This window comes from Podarcis gaigeae (assembly GCF_964106915.1).
Source record: "Podarcis gaigeae genome assembly, chromosome: 7".
Taxonomy (NCBI): domain Eukaryota; kingdom Metazoa; phylum Chordata; class Lepidosauria; order Squamata; family Lacertidae; genus Podarcis; species Podarcis gaigeae.
The window spans coordinates 57,043,587-57,061,264 of NC_139683.1; the positions used below are offsets into that span (position 1 = coordinate 57,043,587).

The 17,678-nt window shown below is 39.6% G+C and overlaps 1 protein-coding gene across 13 annotated transcripts in view; it reads left to right on the plus strand.

Annotated features, from left to right (window-relative positions):
* Positions 1 to 7,135, plus strand: part of ATP9B (ATPase phospholipid transporting 9B (putative)) — a 118,411-nt gene extending 111,276 nt beyond the window's left edge. For 7 of the 13 annotated variants that reach the window (XM_083746873.1, XM_083746879.1, XM_083746881.1 and 4 more), the window contains 8 exons: positions 649 to 713; positions 987 to 1,142; positions 1,261 to 1,325; positions 1,903 to 2,011; positions 2,823 to 2,880; positions 3,229 to 3,432; positions 3,948 to 3,980; positions 4,619 to 7,135. In XM_083746873.1, coding sequence (XP_083602999.1) covers positions 649 to 713; positions 987 to 1,142; positions 1,261 to 1,325; positions 1,903 to 2,011; positions 2,823 to 2,880; positions 3,229 to 3,432; positions 3,948 to 3,980; positions 4,619 to 4,755 — 827 coding nt within the window. In that variant the 3' untranslated portion in view covers positions 4,756 to 7,135. The remainder of the gene's footprint in view (positions 1 to 648; positions 714 to 986; positions 1,143 to 1,260; positions 1,326 to 1,902; positions 2,012 to 2,822; positions 2,881 to 3,228; positions 3,433 to 3,947; positions 3,981 to 4,618) is intronic. The other 6 variants (XM_083746878.1, XM_083746877.1, XM_083746885.1 and 3 more) reach the window with 1 other exon arrangement.
* The last annotated feature ends 10,543 nt before the right edge of the window (positions 7,136 to 17,678 follow it).

Sequence of the window (17,678 nt, forward strand, 5' to 3'; positions counted from 1 at the left end):
ACAAATAGTCCAGATACACAAGTACTATTTTTTCTTAATAATGTTCATGATTCTTCCCATTCATTCTAATTCAGGTTCTCAAAAGGTGATGCAGTTTTGTTTATCATAGTCTTGGATCGTGAACTTACATTTTCAAGTACTTGAGGAAGAGTGGCCATATCAAAAGATTCTTTGCTGGTTATTCCTTGTTCAGTGATAGTTCAAGCTGATACATGAATTTCTGTATAATAGCAATATAGCAGGTTCTTGCTACTGCCCAGCAGATAATTAAGCACACTCGAGTCCATTTAAATCAGTAGGTTTAAGAAGGCTCAGTTGCTACATTTTTTTTAAAAAAATGTGCAAATTCTGTTTTTGCAGCAATTAATAAGTGGATCTCCAGTATTTCATATCAAGAGAGATTCTCTGAATGGTCAGTTTAAATGTAAGGGATCAGAAGTCTTTGAAGTGAGAGATACATACTGACCTGTGATATGTCTGCTTTTTGTTTTGCATTACCAAAACTGAGGCAGCAAAATAACCTTCTAACCTAAATGCTAATTCAGATAACTTGTTAAATTAATTCCAAGTGAAATTAAATTCAACAAGCAAATTTTAAAGATTGTGGAACCGGTCTAAAATGTGACAGGTGATTGAACTTTTTTTCAGGTGATGGAGGAAATGATGTCAATATGATCCAGGCAGCAGACTGTGGAATTGGAATTGAAGGAAAGGTATATTTATTACAGTTTATTAAATGTATGCTTTATAATGTGTTAGAAACCACTGGTTAAAATTGTAAATATGTTTGGTATATGTATATCTTACTCATGATTTGTTGTAATAACAATAGTAAAAGTTCATGCTGTGTATAAATCCCCATCACTTGAATTTTCAGATTTGGAGGTGCTCATTATTAAACCTGTTAATAGATGGTACTTTTTCCAAGGTGATGTTTACAGTGTTGATCATTTTTTTAAAATCTGTGATTCTTATTTTCAATTTAGGAGGGGAAACAAGCTTCTTTGGCTGCTGATTTTTCAATTACACAATTTAAACACATTGGCCGGCTGCTGATGGTACATGGTCGAAATAGTTACAAAAGATCGGCAGCACTTGGTCAGTTTGTCATGCACAGAGGCCTTATTATTTCAACTATGCAGGTATTTAATTATTTTTGCTTTCATGGTGAACTGTTTACCTACATTGTTCTAGCCTTTAAATAATTTCCCCAGATTATCTGTAGGAATCCCAGTATAATATACTGTGTTCTTCCTCTAGGCTGTGTTTTCTTCAGTCTTCTATTTTGCATCTGTTCCTTTATACCAAGGTTTCCTCATGGTAGGGTAAGTAAGAGATTTAGTTCTACAAAAACTTTATTTCAGAGGTGTTTTGGTTTTTTGTTTACAGTGATCATTATTATGATAATGGCTATTAGTTATAATGAACAGTAACATTCATTATGTTACCACTATTACGGCATGTAATATGTTACCATTATAGGTAGCCACTATAATCTTTTTCTTATGGCCTCAAAAACAGTGCTAATTCTAGACAGAAACCAATGAATTGAAGCATGTGCCACTAATGGCTACTTCACACAAGTCAAATTTAGTACACAAAAGTGAGTTCTGTGTAGAAAAGTACACAAATTCCTTGTTTAGTTTATCTCATGCTCGCTAATCCACATGCAGCAGGCCTCAATTTTCAATGAGTTCCTGTGAACCTCCCTCTTAAGTATAAATGATATAAAACAGATACATAATCAGATTGTGTTATTTTGATTGGTGAAGATAAAAATGTTAAAAGTAAGACTAACATAAGCCATAGCTTGCATGGGCACCAAGATATTATAATGGAAGTGAAAACACGTTTATGTAAAGGATACATTTTAAAATATTTTTCAAATGATTTCTCCCTGAGGTATGCAACCATATACACGATGTTCCCAGTTTTCTCTTTAGTGCTGGATCAGGATGTGAAACCGGAAATGGCACTCCTTTATCCAGAACTTTATAAAGACCTTACTAAGGTAAGAGTTTTCAAAACGAGTCCATATGGGCGACATTCTTTCCTTTTTTTCTTTTTTCCCCCTTGGCCCTATGTTCATTTATTTCATAAAATTTGTACACCATTTGATTGTAAAAAAAAAATTAAAGCAGTTTGCAAAAAGAGTTGCCACTTCCAGAGCAAGTAATACAGTGATAAGTTGACATTATATACATTTTGCCTTGAACACTGGGCAGTTTCTTCATATTAAGACCAGCATCAGCACCCTTGAGCAGCTGCTGGGACCCAAGTAGTAGGTGTTTTGGTCCACCCACTCTCTTGACTGCAGCTGGTTCTGGGAATCATCATTCAGGGGCATTGTGGGTAATTTAGATGGTTGGTGGATTCCCAGTCCCTGCCACATGGGAGAATGCTCCACCTGTGTGCAGTGCGAAGTCAGGGTCCATGGATACCATTTGGCATATTATAGTTGCATGTGTTGATTTTAAGGGAGAAAGTGAAATTGTGTGTTATATCAGTAATGAAAAACAAACGTCCCTTTCAAAACAACAGCTGAGGTTGTTTTTTTCAGAAGTGATTATAATTATTGCAAAATTGAAGCACAGCACTATATATTCAATAGGGAAATTGAATCTTTTTTGCAAAAGTTTAAATAAATCTTTTAAGTTTAGGTACCAAATGTAATTGCTTAAATGTAGCCCATATATTCTGTTTTTAAAATCAGGTCGTTGTAGTCCCAAAATATATAATTAAAAATACATAGTTTTTTGCTAATTGAATATATTTTGCCTTGTCCAAGTTGCTTACAAACTTCCTTTCATTGTTTCTTTTAGGGAAGATCTTTGTCATTTAAGACTTTCCTCATCTGGGTTTTAATCAGTATTTACCAAGGTAAGAGATCTGTCTTGGTTTTTTTCTTGAGTACATTTTTTTTTGTCTTCTAACAGTTCCATTTCAGCTTTCACAATTAAATTTCCAAAACTTAACGTGTCATCCACAGGGCTTTTAAAAATTGCTTTATGTTTATCTTGAAATATGATATTCAAGTAGTGTCAGACCTATTAATTGCAGTTCAACATTGATCCTTTCCCCCCAAGCCTGTTTGAGCCCCTTTCCCATATTCTCCATGCAGTCCCTGAATGCCTAGAATGAGGAGTGTAAGTGTGGTAACTAACCATGCATGAAGAAGATGAGCTCTACAGTGAATCCATTATTAAAGTTCTTGTATATCTTTCTCAGGTGGCATTCTGATGTATGGAGCTCTTTTGCTTTTCGAATCTGAATTTGTCCATGTTGTTGCCATTTCTTTCACTGCACTAATCCTGACTGAGCTTTTGATGGTTGCACTTACCATACGAACATGGCATTGGTTAATGGTGGTGGCTGAAATCTTCAGCCTTTGCTGTTATGTGGCCTCGCTTGCATTTCTAAATGAATATTTTGGTGAGTAGCTATCACTTACATAATGGGTAGTATTTATTGTTCTGTTTTAAGATGTGCTATGTTTACACAGCTGTGAGCAGTATGACAGTAGTTTTTGTCTGAATTTAATTCAGCTGTATTAATTTTATCCAGATATGTGGACTGTCACCATAGGTAATAACAGGCAACCTACATTATATATAAAAATCTGACCTTTATCACAAGGGGTTGTGTTAGGATTCCTCTTCGCAGCATTCAAATTAAAAACACTGTTGGAGATATGGAGTTACTGACCTCTGTCTTCTGTTTATCTAACATAGCTCTTAAAAATAACATTCACTTTTAGAATATACTCCAGAATGTATTTTTAAATCTGAAATGGTACGGTCTGTAGGAGAGCAGCCTTCAGATACTACTAACCACTTTCAAACCTTTCAGCTCTCTCTTAACACATTCCTTTTTTATATATTGCATCTTCTCTTATTTCCTTGTTTTTCTATAAATCTGTCCTTTCTTCTTCCACCTTATCGGAGCAGGTATAGGCAGAGTGTCTTTTGGAGCTTTCTTAGGTAGGTATAATTGCTATTTTCTTAAAGGTAAAGTGCCCCACAGAGCACTAGGACAAATTTGCCAAAACAGTAACAGGCATCCTTTTTTTTGCTAGCATTGAAAAAACAGTTTTCTTTTCATATTCCACTGCATGGTAATTACTTGGAATCTTAATGGATTTGTATTGAAAAAGACTGATCAGGTTCTTAATTGTTTAATTGAATATGTATTTAAATTTACATGCGCAAATATCAGTGAAAGTGTGTCAACAATCCTGAAATCCATAAAATTCAGCTTTCAAAGTTCAAAATTTGCTTTTAATTTTGTTTAAATCATGCTGGATTTTTAAAAGGTGGCACATTTGAACACCTTGCCTTTGTTCTTTGACATTTGCCTTTGAGCAAGAGCCTGGCCTTTTCAAATCTGTCATAGTGGTGTTATTCAGTCCATTTTCAGGAGAGACTGATTTAATAAAGCAATTTTAAAAGAAACATATGACAGTGTACAGCTGTGGCCTAATATTAATCAGCTCCCACCACCTCACAGTCTTATAAAATAGCCTGTGACAAGAGTTCAGTGATATTTATTGATCTTGCACATTGGACATTCCCCCAATTTCCTGCTTTTATAACTTATTTTCGCTTTTTTATGTCTATAGATCTTGCCTTTATCACAACTGTGACCTTCCTGTGGAAAGTGTCAGCCATCACTGTAGTAAGCTGTCTTCCACTTTATATTCTGAAGTACTTAAAACGTAAATTTTCTCCTCCAAGTTATTCCAAACTTACCTCGTAAAAGTGACTGCACACCTGTGTTTTTTCCACCAATGTGACTATACCTAGAAATTGCTTCAAGCATTCACACTCTACTTCAGTCTGTAATAGAGAGAAGAAAAATAATAACCAGAAAAATGGAGCAAACAGCACAAAAAAGATGGGGAACCTCTTCGAGGTGTTACAGTGAGCTTATTAGCAGAACTGTTCAGAACAAACATATTTCCTTTTGTACACAGCTTTTTTAAACTTCTGAGTTAACAGTGCTACTGAATTATTTAATTGCTACTGTAAAGGATTTATTCCTACTGCACTATTTTTCTGCACATGAAACTGAAAACATTTTTTCCTGTAAGCTCATAATTTACTGATAGACACATTCTTTCATCGGAATATTCATTCATTCCCACGTAAAAAAAAGTGTAACAAGCCTAGAAACTGTAAATGCGATTGTCTGTATTTGCTGCTCTATGTAACCGATATATGCACTATATGAATTATGTACAGCTGTCTGCGTAGCACAGTATTTGTTTGGGATCTGTGGTCCTTTTTCCTCCCCTGTACTCTCCATTGCTAGCTGCATTAAGAAATCCGTGTCATAGATAGCAGCCTTTCAATTGCAGATGGAGGCCACATTGCACAAAACGTGATGGAAATAAATTCCTGTACATATTTACATTATACCTATCGATCTGTACAGATTGACCTAGACTTTACTGTTCAGTAAATGTTTTATAAACTCCTAGCTGCTTTGTATTTGTAAAGCTATACTCCAGAAGTGTAAGCGCATTACTGAACATTTCATATATAGAAATTAACCTTGGATGAAAGAAAATCCACCAACAATGGGTTCTGTGCAGCTTTCGTCGTTTTAGTGGGGATTTTGCTCAAGCCCCATGGAAAATGGTTATGTAGCACCCATGCTTAATGGATCATTCCCAAACAGTCTGTTCTGGGTGTAGGAGTTTCTGTGTCTATGCACAACTCCTCTTCCTGGAATGTTTCCCCCATTGATTTCAGTAGATGGAACTGATCCACATACATGGTTCCTCTTTGTACATGTGGATTGACTTTCTGTTTGAAATAATGAGGGTCTCTCCACAAACTTCATTTGAACATAGACTGTACATGGAACTCTTGAGTCAGGCAAGTACATGCACATTGTAATCGTTTTCTTAAGGTTACTCAGGTAAAAAGGATAAAATGGACAACAGAATAATAGTAGAAAATCCATCATCTTCCAAAACTTAATCTTTATATTTCTGAGTTAGTTACAACAAAGAAAAGAAAATAACACACTCTAATCTGATGTAATCTTGATGGATAGTTGTCTGAATCTTACGTACTGTATTATTATGCAGGATATTTTTTCTCCACAGTGCTGTTTCCTTTTTCAAGAAATAGATGTACCAGGTTATTTAGCTTAGTCAAGTACCAGCTGAAAGAATAAATATAATTTACCCATGTTTCTTTACTAAAAATAATAGTTTATTTGTATGTTTTAAGCAATTAATAATTGTCTTTTGTATCACATTGTTTTGTTAGACTATCTCACAACTCCTTTTATAGTTACTTAGAACCATCATCTTATGCCCTTCTTATTTTATAATGATGCTAATCTTGGACACCTCCACAGACAGACTGTTGCCAAGCTAGTTGAGCTACAATCCAACTCCATTTGTTTTGAAGATGTTTTAATAGCAACTGATCCTTGCTTCTTTTTTAATAAAAAAAATTTTTTTTTCATTATAAAAGCAATAAAACCTCATTTCTACCAAATATTATTATTGCAAGTTTGTAAAATAAACATGTTTGGTAGTGTTTCTGTTATGCTTTGCTCATTAATTTTCTTTCTGTGAACTTATGGAACAATCAGTTAATCACAGTGCCCACTAGATGTCATCAGGTTGTTGCGGGGGGCGGGAGGGCGTTATGTGCTGGCACACTGCTCTGCTCATGATATGTGAAATCTGCTAAGCTTTTATATGTGCTGTGTTTTAATTATTGTAACTGAAAACAAAGCTAAAATACGTCCAGTTCTTTTGGAATACTTATAAATAAACAATTACAAATGACCATCAGCTTATGAACAGAGTAGTCAGCAATATTATATCCAATGTCCATTTTCCATTGTAATTATTTATCCATATGTTCCAAGCAGGCAAAAACCTCACCGTGTTTAAATTCAGTACATGAACAAAAGGTGCTTGGTCATCTTTTGATATAAAATAACTTTTATTGTGGGCTAAATTAATAAAAAAGAAAAACAGACCTGGTTTAACAAATGCAAGTAGTTTTACCTGAGCATATCTGTGTACAAGAACGCAAATATACATAAGTGTATTGTGTATCTCATGTATATAAATATGTACATATGTATATTAAAAATTAACTGACTATTACATGGTTAGTGTGAGAGCACTGTGTGAAAAGAACACAATTAACCAATATTTGTCACTTGCATCTTATTATACCTAATGCAAACAGGAAAGAAAAGCATTACCATTTCACTTTTGCGGTACTTCTACTGCGAGCTTTGTAGGTGGAAGTGCAGTGCACAGTACCTGTTACATAACTTTTCCTTTTCCAGCACTTACTCCTATGTGAGGGCACCGAGAGTTAAAGTGTGGGGGCTCATTCTTCCTTTGTAACAGGAAAACATTCTGAAGCAAGTGTACATGGAGTGCCAATATTTAAAACCTGTTTGCCCCAAAAGCAAACAATCAGACTAGCCCATGCTACATCAAGATTGGGAAGAAGATGGAGCAATTTGACAGCTTTCCCCTTTCTTGATGCTTGTGTCAAGGAGGAGCTATGGTTTTTTCTTGCAGGTTAACTCTAGGCATATTTCAACTTGTAAGCGCCCGTGCACACATGTCATTTGATATATGAAATTGCATGACATGTGCAAGTGTAATTCAGGATGCTGAGGCCGTTATTATGACATGTAAAATCCTTGAATGTTGAATGCAGCAAGGTATGGTCATCAGAAACATGACTTCCCTGTTGAAATAGCACTAATTTATCACCACCCAATTGATGGATTGATTCATGTTTATTCATCACACAATTAAATCTAGAGAGCCTGTGGACAAATTCAGAACCACTATTTGCCATGAAAAGGTGATCTTCAGACTTCATTAGCCATTCAAACCAAATATGTCTGTATCAAATGTGTGGAGAGTTATATCTTAGTTCTTTAAGTGTGTGAAACTAAAGACAGAGAAGAATTCGAGTCGCTCCTGATTTCCTTTTAGTCATATTAGCCAAAACCAAAGATTACAGTGGTGGAAGGAACTTACCTAGATATAAGAGTCTGTCATAAGGAAGTGAATGAAATACATTTCAAGGTTAAGTGGCCCAGCTTTCACAGAAAACCCAGTTTTCACATTGTAGCTAGGGTTGTAGGCTTCAGTGAATGACAGGGTTTTTGTGACTTTACACATTGCTTAGACTGGAGATCCTCAGTAGTGACAGCACACCTGTGATATATATCTTCTATCACAATTAATGACACAGGGAAAACCTGGTCCCTACTAAATCAGGCAGTCCAGAGATATACTGAAAATAACAGGGAGCGATTGTGGTGAATATTTCAAATGGCAAAGTCTGATCAGGTCTGAACAGTACTGGAACTAGTCATGTGCCATTTCATTTTTGAGACAGCATTGAACCAGTTAACCAAGTGTGTGTTTCAAGGCTCATGACTTTCATTGGGAATGGTCTGTGTATCCTGTAATTCCACCGGAGCACAGAATGTAAAAATTCAGCTTCCTGAATATTTCCATTTCAGCAGAGAAAGAGTTTTACTGTGTGATGGAATGGCTTAATTTAGGGGGACTAGCTACTGTCCTGCTTACTACCAGAATTCCTATTATTGTTTCTGAGAGGCAGTATGCTCCCCACCCATTTCCTAAAATTGTCGTTACTTGTGCTGAGGCTGGAAATTGTCTCGTGATTCTACCTGCAAGGCCTCTTTTCCTTTTCTCAAATGCCATAGTTGATGTTTCTCCCTACAGATGCTGGTGTAAGAATAGCGAGAGAATCAGGCCCCAGCTCCCTGCAACGCTCTTTGTTTTAACAGCACATTTGTACATTTAGGCTGGTATTATTATTATTATAACTCAGTTGAAATGAAAATAATAAAAAAGCCCTTCAATATGCTAGCCCCCCTGCAGGGAAGAAAATCAGCAGTAGGGAACAGAGACAACACAGTCCCAGCATTATATGTAAACAAACAGGAGGTACAATATCTTTTAACGCTGTTGAAAAGCATAGGAATTTCTCTAGTAAACAAAACACAGTCAGAGCTATATGATTCCCAAGCAGTATTAACAACCCAACAGATGCCCTCAGCAGGGTTCACAGCTGTTATTGTGTGAGTAGGTCTTTGCTCAGCCAATTGCCGGTGAAAATCTTCCCTTTCAGATACGGAACTACAGTCAAAGGCCTATTTGCCACTCCATCAGCTGAAAGCCATAGATTTGATGAGTGCATTCTGCAGCAGAGTCAGCACAGTCAGATGCCTGGAACAGAACACATTCATGAACCGTTTTGCAATCACATGTCTCTCCCTTCTGCTGTTACTTTTATTCCAAATTAGGGTTCAGACTAATATTCAGCAGCCTTCATTTGCTTATCTAGGCACACAAGCAGCAGGTTCTGGGTTTATAATTTAAGGATCTTTCAAGATCTTTCAGGTGGGGGGGGGAGGGGATTCACAGTTTCCAAAGGTTTCAGGTGGTTCTTCATTTAACTTATTACCTAGACGACCCTTCGTTCAAACAGCCCATATCAGGCATACATTCATCTCATTCACATATGCTAAACTATATGTTATTAAACCATGACTTAGCAGTACATGTGAACTCTAGATGTTCTTGACTACAATTCCCATCAGCCAACACAGCTGTATTGGGAGACACATAGGAGCTGATGAATCTTAGAAGACAGCTGGTAGAGTTTGGAGTTGCAGGGAAATCTGATTGTTGAGAAAATGTGTAAAAATTAAGAGATTTCCAGTATCTGTGAGCTGGAATGGAACTCAGATCTGCGTGCCAAGACCCTCTTAGAAAGAAAGCGAACTAAAGCCCTTGTCAAGAAGATCCCATAATTGAGAGGCACAGGAGAAATGTGAGTATCCAAAGCAAAGAATAGTTTGGGCAGGTGTAAAAATGGCACTCCTGTTGTGGTAGTGTGCAGAGATTGCAGGATAAGGAGTGAGGGCACCTGAGGAGGAAAATGGACCCGTGGGGAACTTCAGCAATAATTAAAGGAGCAAAGATGGATGGAAAGAGAGAACAGAAGAGTGGAGACTGGTGGGGGAAATCCATCAGACTGGGAAAGACTGCTCTAAGATAAAATGAAAGGAAGGGTGGGTGAGAAAACAAGACAACAGACAGAATGAGCTAGTTAGAAAGTAAATTATTTTGGAGACAATTAGATGTCAGTACAGTTACCAACTGTACAGGCAATAAATTCATTGATTTTAAGTAATGCTGCCCAAGATCTAGGATGCACTGTACAACATGTGATGGAAATTCAGAGGGGACAGTCAGGGACAGAGCACTGCTGGCAAGATGCCTTAAGAGGTTCAGGGTTTTTATTTTTTTGCAGTCAGCACCTCTTACTTAGGTTATCCTAATTTCACAACCTCTGTTGAGCCCTTTTGGATAGGGAAGCCTATACATCAAATTAATGATTACAAATTACCCTTTGATTTGTTGTTTCCACTTAAACAGCTGGAGAGTGGGGATTTGGATATCAATTTTGTAGGTACCCATAGTTCCATCACCACACAAGTTGGGCCTCCATTGCTCCACACACTTTGTTTCAACTCTGGGGTCCTGCTGTGCTCCCTATTAGTTATGAACTCATCACGAAAGGCTGCCTCTCAGTTCTAAGGATATGTAGTTCTGCTGATGTAGCCAGTTCCATGATGGTAGCTAAAGTCCCTTTAGAAGATGATGGATGTGTGATGTTCTCCATAGCAATACTCCACATCACACTGCCGTAAAGGTACAGATTTAACCTCAATGTCATGGCTGTTCTGCTGCAGTCTTGATAAGTGGGGTGAGTCACCTAGGTCAGACTTCCCCAACCAGGTGCCCTCCAGGTGTTTTAGACTACCAGCAAGTGAACTAGCTGAAGATGATGGGAGTTGTAGACCATAATATATGTAAGGCTGCCCCATCGTAGACACACAAACCCTTAAGACATTTTGGCATCACAGTGGTAGTATATCCAATCCTAAGCACTTCTTTGCCAAGGCAGGAATTCAAAATTGTATTCATGGGTTGCAATTTACACAGAGTGGATACAGGATGTGATCTTGCAGAATTGTGATTCCTGCAAAGCAGTTTTATTGCCTGTCCTTCCATGAGAACTGTGTTACTGAGGAATTATTTGCACACTGCATCTAGTGAAGAAGTTGTCACTGGGAGAATATCCAGTGCAAAATGGCTATTATGCTATTATACATCGCTGGGATGAAGGGAATGCGCAGTCCCACAATCTCCTGCACCTAGAGAGGTAGGTGATACCTTCATCTTAACTGCTAAAATAATCTTTGTGGTCATAAGTAATAATTGAATAAATCAGGGGTTGCTAGCATGGTGCCCACATGCCCACAGAGGTCTTCCTTGTTGCCCACAAGGTTCCTGCCTCCTCCTCCTCTTCCCCTTGGGACTTTGGCTTGAAAGAAACATTCAAATGTAGCTGATAGAATAGAGTGCAGTCTGTGCTTGGGCTGTGTTGTGTGCAGAGCCAGATTTAGGGGAGCATGACCGGTTCGTCCACTCTGGTCAGCAAGCCGAGAGGGGGCCAAAAGGAGCGCTACAAAATTGATAAACAATGGAAGGCGAGAGGCGGGGCACCACCCAATTTTAAAGCCCGAAGTCCACCACTGGTGTGTGTGGTGCCCACAGTGGTTTTTTCCCCTGTGTACAAATGTGCACAAGCACCCACCAAGGTTGGTGACCCCATCCTACAATGACCAGGAAAGGCATTGGCAGCCTTTATAATGCTGAGGACTTGGGTGTAGACTTGGAGAATAGCAAGTCTGATGTCTTTCACGGTGAAGTTAATTCAAGTGCTGGGGTTTTTCAGGAGAGAGAGAGAAATCGAGCTGCAGCTGTCTAGAAGTGACTCTTTTTGTCAAGGAGTTTGGAGAAGAGGCAAGCGGTCACAGGGGCCCCCTGTTCACCTGCCATCTGTCCAAAAGCAATTACTTCCAAATGGCATAAAGGCCTGGAAAGAAGCTATACCTCGTTGGTAGCAGACTATACAAGCCATGGTCACTGACCTACTACTCAGGAGCACATGCGTCCCTCTTCTTGACACACAGCTAACTCATTCTGCCATTAAGACACATGAGCACAATAAGCTGTAGAGTTCTTGGGGGAAAGAAAGAAAGGAAGGATGGTTTTTTATATATAAAGAAGTTGAAAAGCAGCTGGTTAGATATGAGAAACGGTTAGCTCAGTTGGATAGAGTGTGGTGCAAGGTTGCAGGTTCAGTCCCCCCATATGGGAGAGCTGCAAATTCCTGCATTGCAGGAGATTATTATTATTATTATTATTATTATTATTATTATTATTATTATTATTACTACTACTACTTATTGACTTATTACTTTTATGACTTTATTACTACTTATACCTGGAGGTCTTAGGGTGGTCTCAGGCTGGACTAGATGATCCTCCGGGTCCCTTCCAAGTCTAAATTTTATGATACTGTGTGCAGGCCTTTTAGCAGCATAACGAGGCAAAGGCAAGGGATTGGCAGCCGCTAGGTATATTCACAGACATGGTGCTCCCTTCCCCTACTCAGGAAAAAACACACATTCAGAAATAGTAGAAGAGCATTTGGGTATTTGGCTGATAATCAGACAAAGAACTTATGAAGAGTTTCCACTGCTCTGTCCCCACCTCCATTTTCACAGTGTTTCCAGAAGGTGTACAAGCATGGACCCTCAAAGAGGACTGTTTCACAAAACTATACATTTTCACAGAGATAGGATTTCATAATTGTGTGCTGCAGCCACCTCTGTTGTTCATCTGATACATTTTGAATTGGCCTGGCCTCCAACAAGCACATTTTTAAGAATTTGGAGGTTGGGGTGGAGGTTTAGACCACTGATTTTCATAGCTGAGCGGGAATTTGAACTTGGGTTTCACCGGACATCTAAGCCCCATGCTGCAGCCTGCCCAACACTGAATGCTATGAATGGATGGTATTGCAAAATTGCCTCCTGGATCACTATAGAGATTCTGGTGAATAAGGAGGAGGTGGTGGTCCCTAAGATACCCATTACCTGTAACAAGACAGCCATTTGAAAACCTTTCTCTCTCTGCTCCCCTCTTCCTTTTCATTTTCTAAGGAAGGCTTTTCTTCTTTGGCCTTCAGAAAATGGGGGGGGGGGGGTGGGCAGGACTGTCAACGGTACCTGGACAGCTTTTGGTGTGGGAGAGAAAAGTTGTTTCAAAAACTACCCTCCTAGACACTCCTTACAGTCTCTTTTCAAAACATCTCACTATTTTACATTTGCAAACGTATGGGGGGAATGTTCAAATGCAGCAGCTGAACTATTAGCTTCCCTGTTGATTAGGGATGCGGGTGGCGCTGAGCCTAGGACTTGCCGATCAGAAGGTCAGCGGTTCGAATCGCCACGACGGGGTGAGCTGGATCCCTGCTCCTGCCAACCTAGCAGTTCGAAAGCGTGTCAAAGTGCAAGTAAACAAATAGGTACTGCTCCAGTGGTAAGGTAAACAGCGTTTCCGTGTGCTGCTCTGGTTCGCCAGAAGCGGCTTAGTCATGCTGGCCACATGACCTGGAAGCTGTATGCCGGCTCCCTTGGCCAATAAAGCGAGATGAGTGCCGCAACCCCAGAGTCAGTCACGACTGGACCTAATGGTCAGGGGTCCCTTTACCTTTACCTTCCTGTTGATTACAGACAGAGAAACAGCTTTTCTCATCCATGTTGGCTTTGACTCTCCCATTTCTTTATTTAGCCTCTTCACTTATCCCAGTTAAACTATTTGGACTGAAAATCACACCCATCCGCGCCCCCATATCCCCACAGGGAAGGGATAACCAGAGCTGGCCTATGGAGGTGGGGTGCGGCTATAGACCAGGGGCTTCACCACCAACCCTGGTGGTGCTATTTCCCTCGTCTTAATTGCCTCTTGGAGCTGCTGTTTGCCCTTCAGAGGAAAACTTGGATTGGGTTTTTGTTTTGTTTTTTGCAAAACCTTATTCTGGCCACATCTTCTATGTCCACTAGATGGAGCTCTAACTCCCCGGATTAGAACAGCACGTTTCACACTTAACTGCGAAACAGGCAGATGCTGCAAAAAACAAAAAACTAAAACCGGGGACAGCAGGACTTGACATTTCTATAGGGAGCAAAAGAACCATCACAACGGGCGGGAAGAACAAGGCACCCCTGGGTGGCACACATATCTTTATGGGGGAGTGGGAGACAGTTATGTTGCAAAAGGTTCTGTGACTCAAGAGCAAGCCACCTCTTCCTCTTTCCTTTCCTTTTCTGGGCTGTGAGTCATCTGGCTGCCTGTTTTGTTCTCGACAAGGCAGCCTGCTGATCTTGTGTGCGTCTTGACTCAAGACAAGTCTCAGCCTCAGGAGGATCAGGGACTACAGCTTTTTTGGGAAAAGGAGGAACAGCGAGCAATTTCCATAAGAAACAGAGTCACGGGCATCATGGGGTGAGAGTGACTGAGCTGGCAGAGAGCAGCAGCAGCAGCAGAATTCCTCATCAAGGCCTGGACCCCCAGAGGCACTTTGCCATTTTCATATTTAAAGTGCAATCCGGTGGTCTCTAGCATCTCAGGGACCGCAGAATAGATTGGGTTTATCCCATTGACTTCAGAGGAGGAGATCCAGTGTTGGAACCTACTTTTCTGACTCCATTAGCTCCTCCAAAAGCCTAACCCAAACAACATTAGATATTTGATGGCAGAATTGCCAAAAGGGGGACATGTGGGGGTGTCATATTGCGAAGTGGCTGTGATCCAAAGGATCCTAAGCCCTCCTGGTCGCCTGTCACACACCCCAAACTGGGATTCGGTGTTTTCCTTTGAAAATTGCATGGCAAAATAAAATAGAGGCTAAAGACCTGTTCCACCCATGTCAGGCCTTTCCCCCTGAACGTTTTGTGACTAGCACCAATTGGGTGGAACGGTTCCCTGTTTCAGCATGGCCTTTGAGCTGATGCGGGGAGACATATTAAAGTTCTGTTAAAGCCATGGCAGGCCATTCGCACATGCAAGGTATCACCTGATGTTGCAGTCTTCAAGTGATTAACATGCATTCAGGTTTTGGTGATACTCTTCATCTAGGTACCTTCTATCACTGTTCAGCGTTTGCTATTTCTTTTTCTTTCTTTTTTGTAAATAATTTTTATTCTTTTTCAATAAAATCCTCCAATTAATGACAAATCCAATCAAATCATTCCAAATTACAATAATAATAATAATACCAATTATATACTCCAATTATAAAAAAAAAAATTCAAAAGGGGACTCCCCATGTCCCAGATGTCTTGAGATTTTTGCCCTCATTACAGTCTCTGCGTTCTTTGCTATTGTTCAGTTCATAACTCTGATAGTTTGCTATTTCAATCATTTCAACAGTTTCCTAAATTTGGGTGACTGGAAGTAATACTGTTACTGTGGTCCAAAGAGTGCTCAGATCAGATTTCAATTATCAGTGCACTCAGGACAGTCACCTCTATGGGATTATTACATATATATAAACTGGCAAACCCATAAATATACTTGAAACTAACAGAGCTGTTGCTCCTCTATCAGCGCCAGGCCTCACTGTTTTCCTGCAATACTTCATTATTTGTGATAGAATGCAATCTTGTCACAGACTATTTCACTTTAGTGCTGTACAGAACACTTGTTCTGTATTTTCTCCCTAACCATCCACCATCCAATAATAACAAAAGAAAGCACATTTTAAAACGATCCAGCACATAAAAAAAATTATCAAAAATATCAACCCAAAAGCAATCAAAAATAAATCCACACGTAAAAGATGCTTGAGAACAATTCCATATAAGAAAGCAATTTCACATGGAAAAACACATGGAAAATCCAGAACAGATACGGACTTGGACAAATATTTCCACTTAAAGGGCTTTTTGAAAGAGGAAGGTCTTCAACAGGCGCCCAAAAGTGCATGAGACATAAATTGGATTATGGAAACCAAACATAAGGAGAATGAGGCATAAGATTCCTAAACAGGATTCCCATTATGAAGATGCTCCCCATCTTATGTGATGCAGCTCCTAGCTTGCCACGCATTATCCTTGCGTAGACCTTCCTGTCTTTCTATCAGAATTTTTCTATCCTGTTTTCCTGTTTTATCAGTGGTATGCCAGGAGGGGGAGCGGTATACCAAGAAATGAATTACACTGAGCAGTTTGGAAAAACCTACCAGATACTGAAGATACTTTTTGAAGATACTTTTTGAAATCGCACATATACCACCCAATACAGCCAATTCCATTAGGTTGCAATTTGATGTACATTTGGCTAAAAAGTAGCCTGGGAGAACACATTAGGACTTCTGAGTAAATGTGCTGCTCTGTTAAACATGGAATTTTGCTCAAGTCATCTCGGTCACTTGTTCAAGCAGAAACGATCCCTGGCATCATAGCTGTATCAGCTTAACTCTTGTTACTTTTTCATATTTATTTTCCAAATTAGTTTCATCATTGCTTTGTTCTTGTAAGCAGAGACCCATGCCAGAGTGTTCTCATGGAACCTACAAAGGGGAGCGTGAGCTTAACCAAGACACCAAAGCCTGGCTTAGTGGTTTCTGTTGCCCTTTGTAGCAAATGGGCTACAATCTGAAACATAGGACTCAGCTATACAGCTTCAAATAAAACGTTTTAAAGTGTGTTTTAAGTGCAATATACAATGTGACACTAGATGGCCATGGTGAGCCTTATGGAATATTCAATGTATTCTTTAAAATGCATTTTTAAAAAGCATTTTCAGAACTTTTTTTGGGGGGGTGTAGATTCCACCATAGTTATGGGGAGAAGGCAATGAGTGCCTCTTTGCATCAGGCAAAAGAGTCATCGGTGTTTGCAGGCAGATTTCAGCCAGTCCAACAAAATCCCCAAATACACCCAACTTTACCCTCTCACAGGTTCATCATCATCATCATCACCATCACTTTTAATTTGTATAAAGGTAACGGGACCCCTGACCATTAGGTCCAGTCGTGACCAACTCTGGGGTTGCGGCGCTCATCTCACTTTATTGGCCAAGGGAGCTGGCATACAGCTTCCGGGTCATGTGGCCAGCATGACTAAGCCGCTTCTGTCGAACCAGAGCAATGCACGGAAACGCCGTTTACCTTCCCGCAGGAGGGGTACCTATTTATCTACTTGCACTTTGACGTGCTTTCAAACTGCTAGTTTGGCAGGAGCTGGGACCGAGCAACGGGAGCTCACCCCATTGTGGGGATTCGAACCGCCGACCTTCTGATCAGCAAGTCCTAGGCTCTGTGGTTTAACCCACAGCGCCACCCGCGTCCCTTTAATTTGTATACCATCTTTCTATTTTACAATACCCAAGGCGGTTTACAAACTCAAGAATAAAAAATGTACACCTTATAACACTCTAATCCAATGCAAAAATATGATAATAAAACACACCTTTAAAATAAGCAACTTATATCAAATAAAGTAATACTCATAGAATAGTAGGTTCACTCCTGTGGGGAAATCAAAGCACTAAGGGACACTATTGTAGTGGAGATAAAAACTGTTACCTGTTCCTGACATAGGATTATTTCACCTTCACTGACAGGGATCCCAAGGAGAATGCAGTGTGTTATCTCACACACCATAACACAAAAAGACACCTGCAGTGAGGAAGAGCCACAGCTCATTGGCAGAGCATCTGT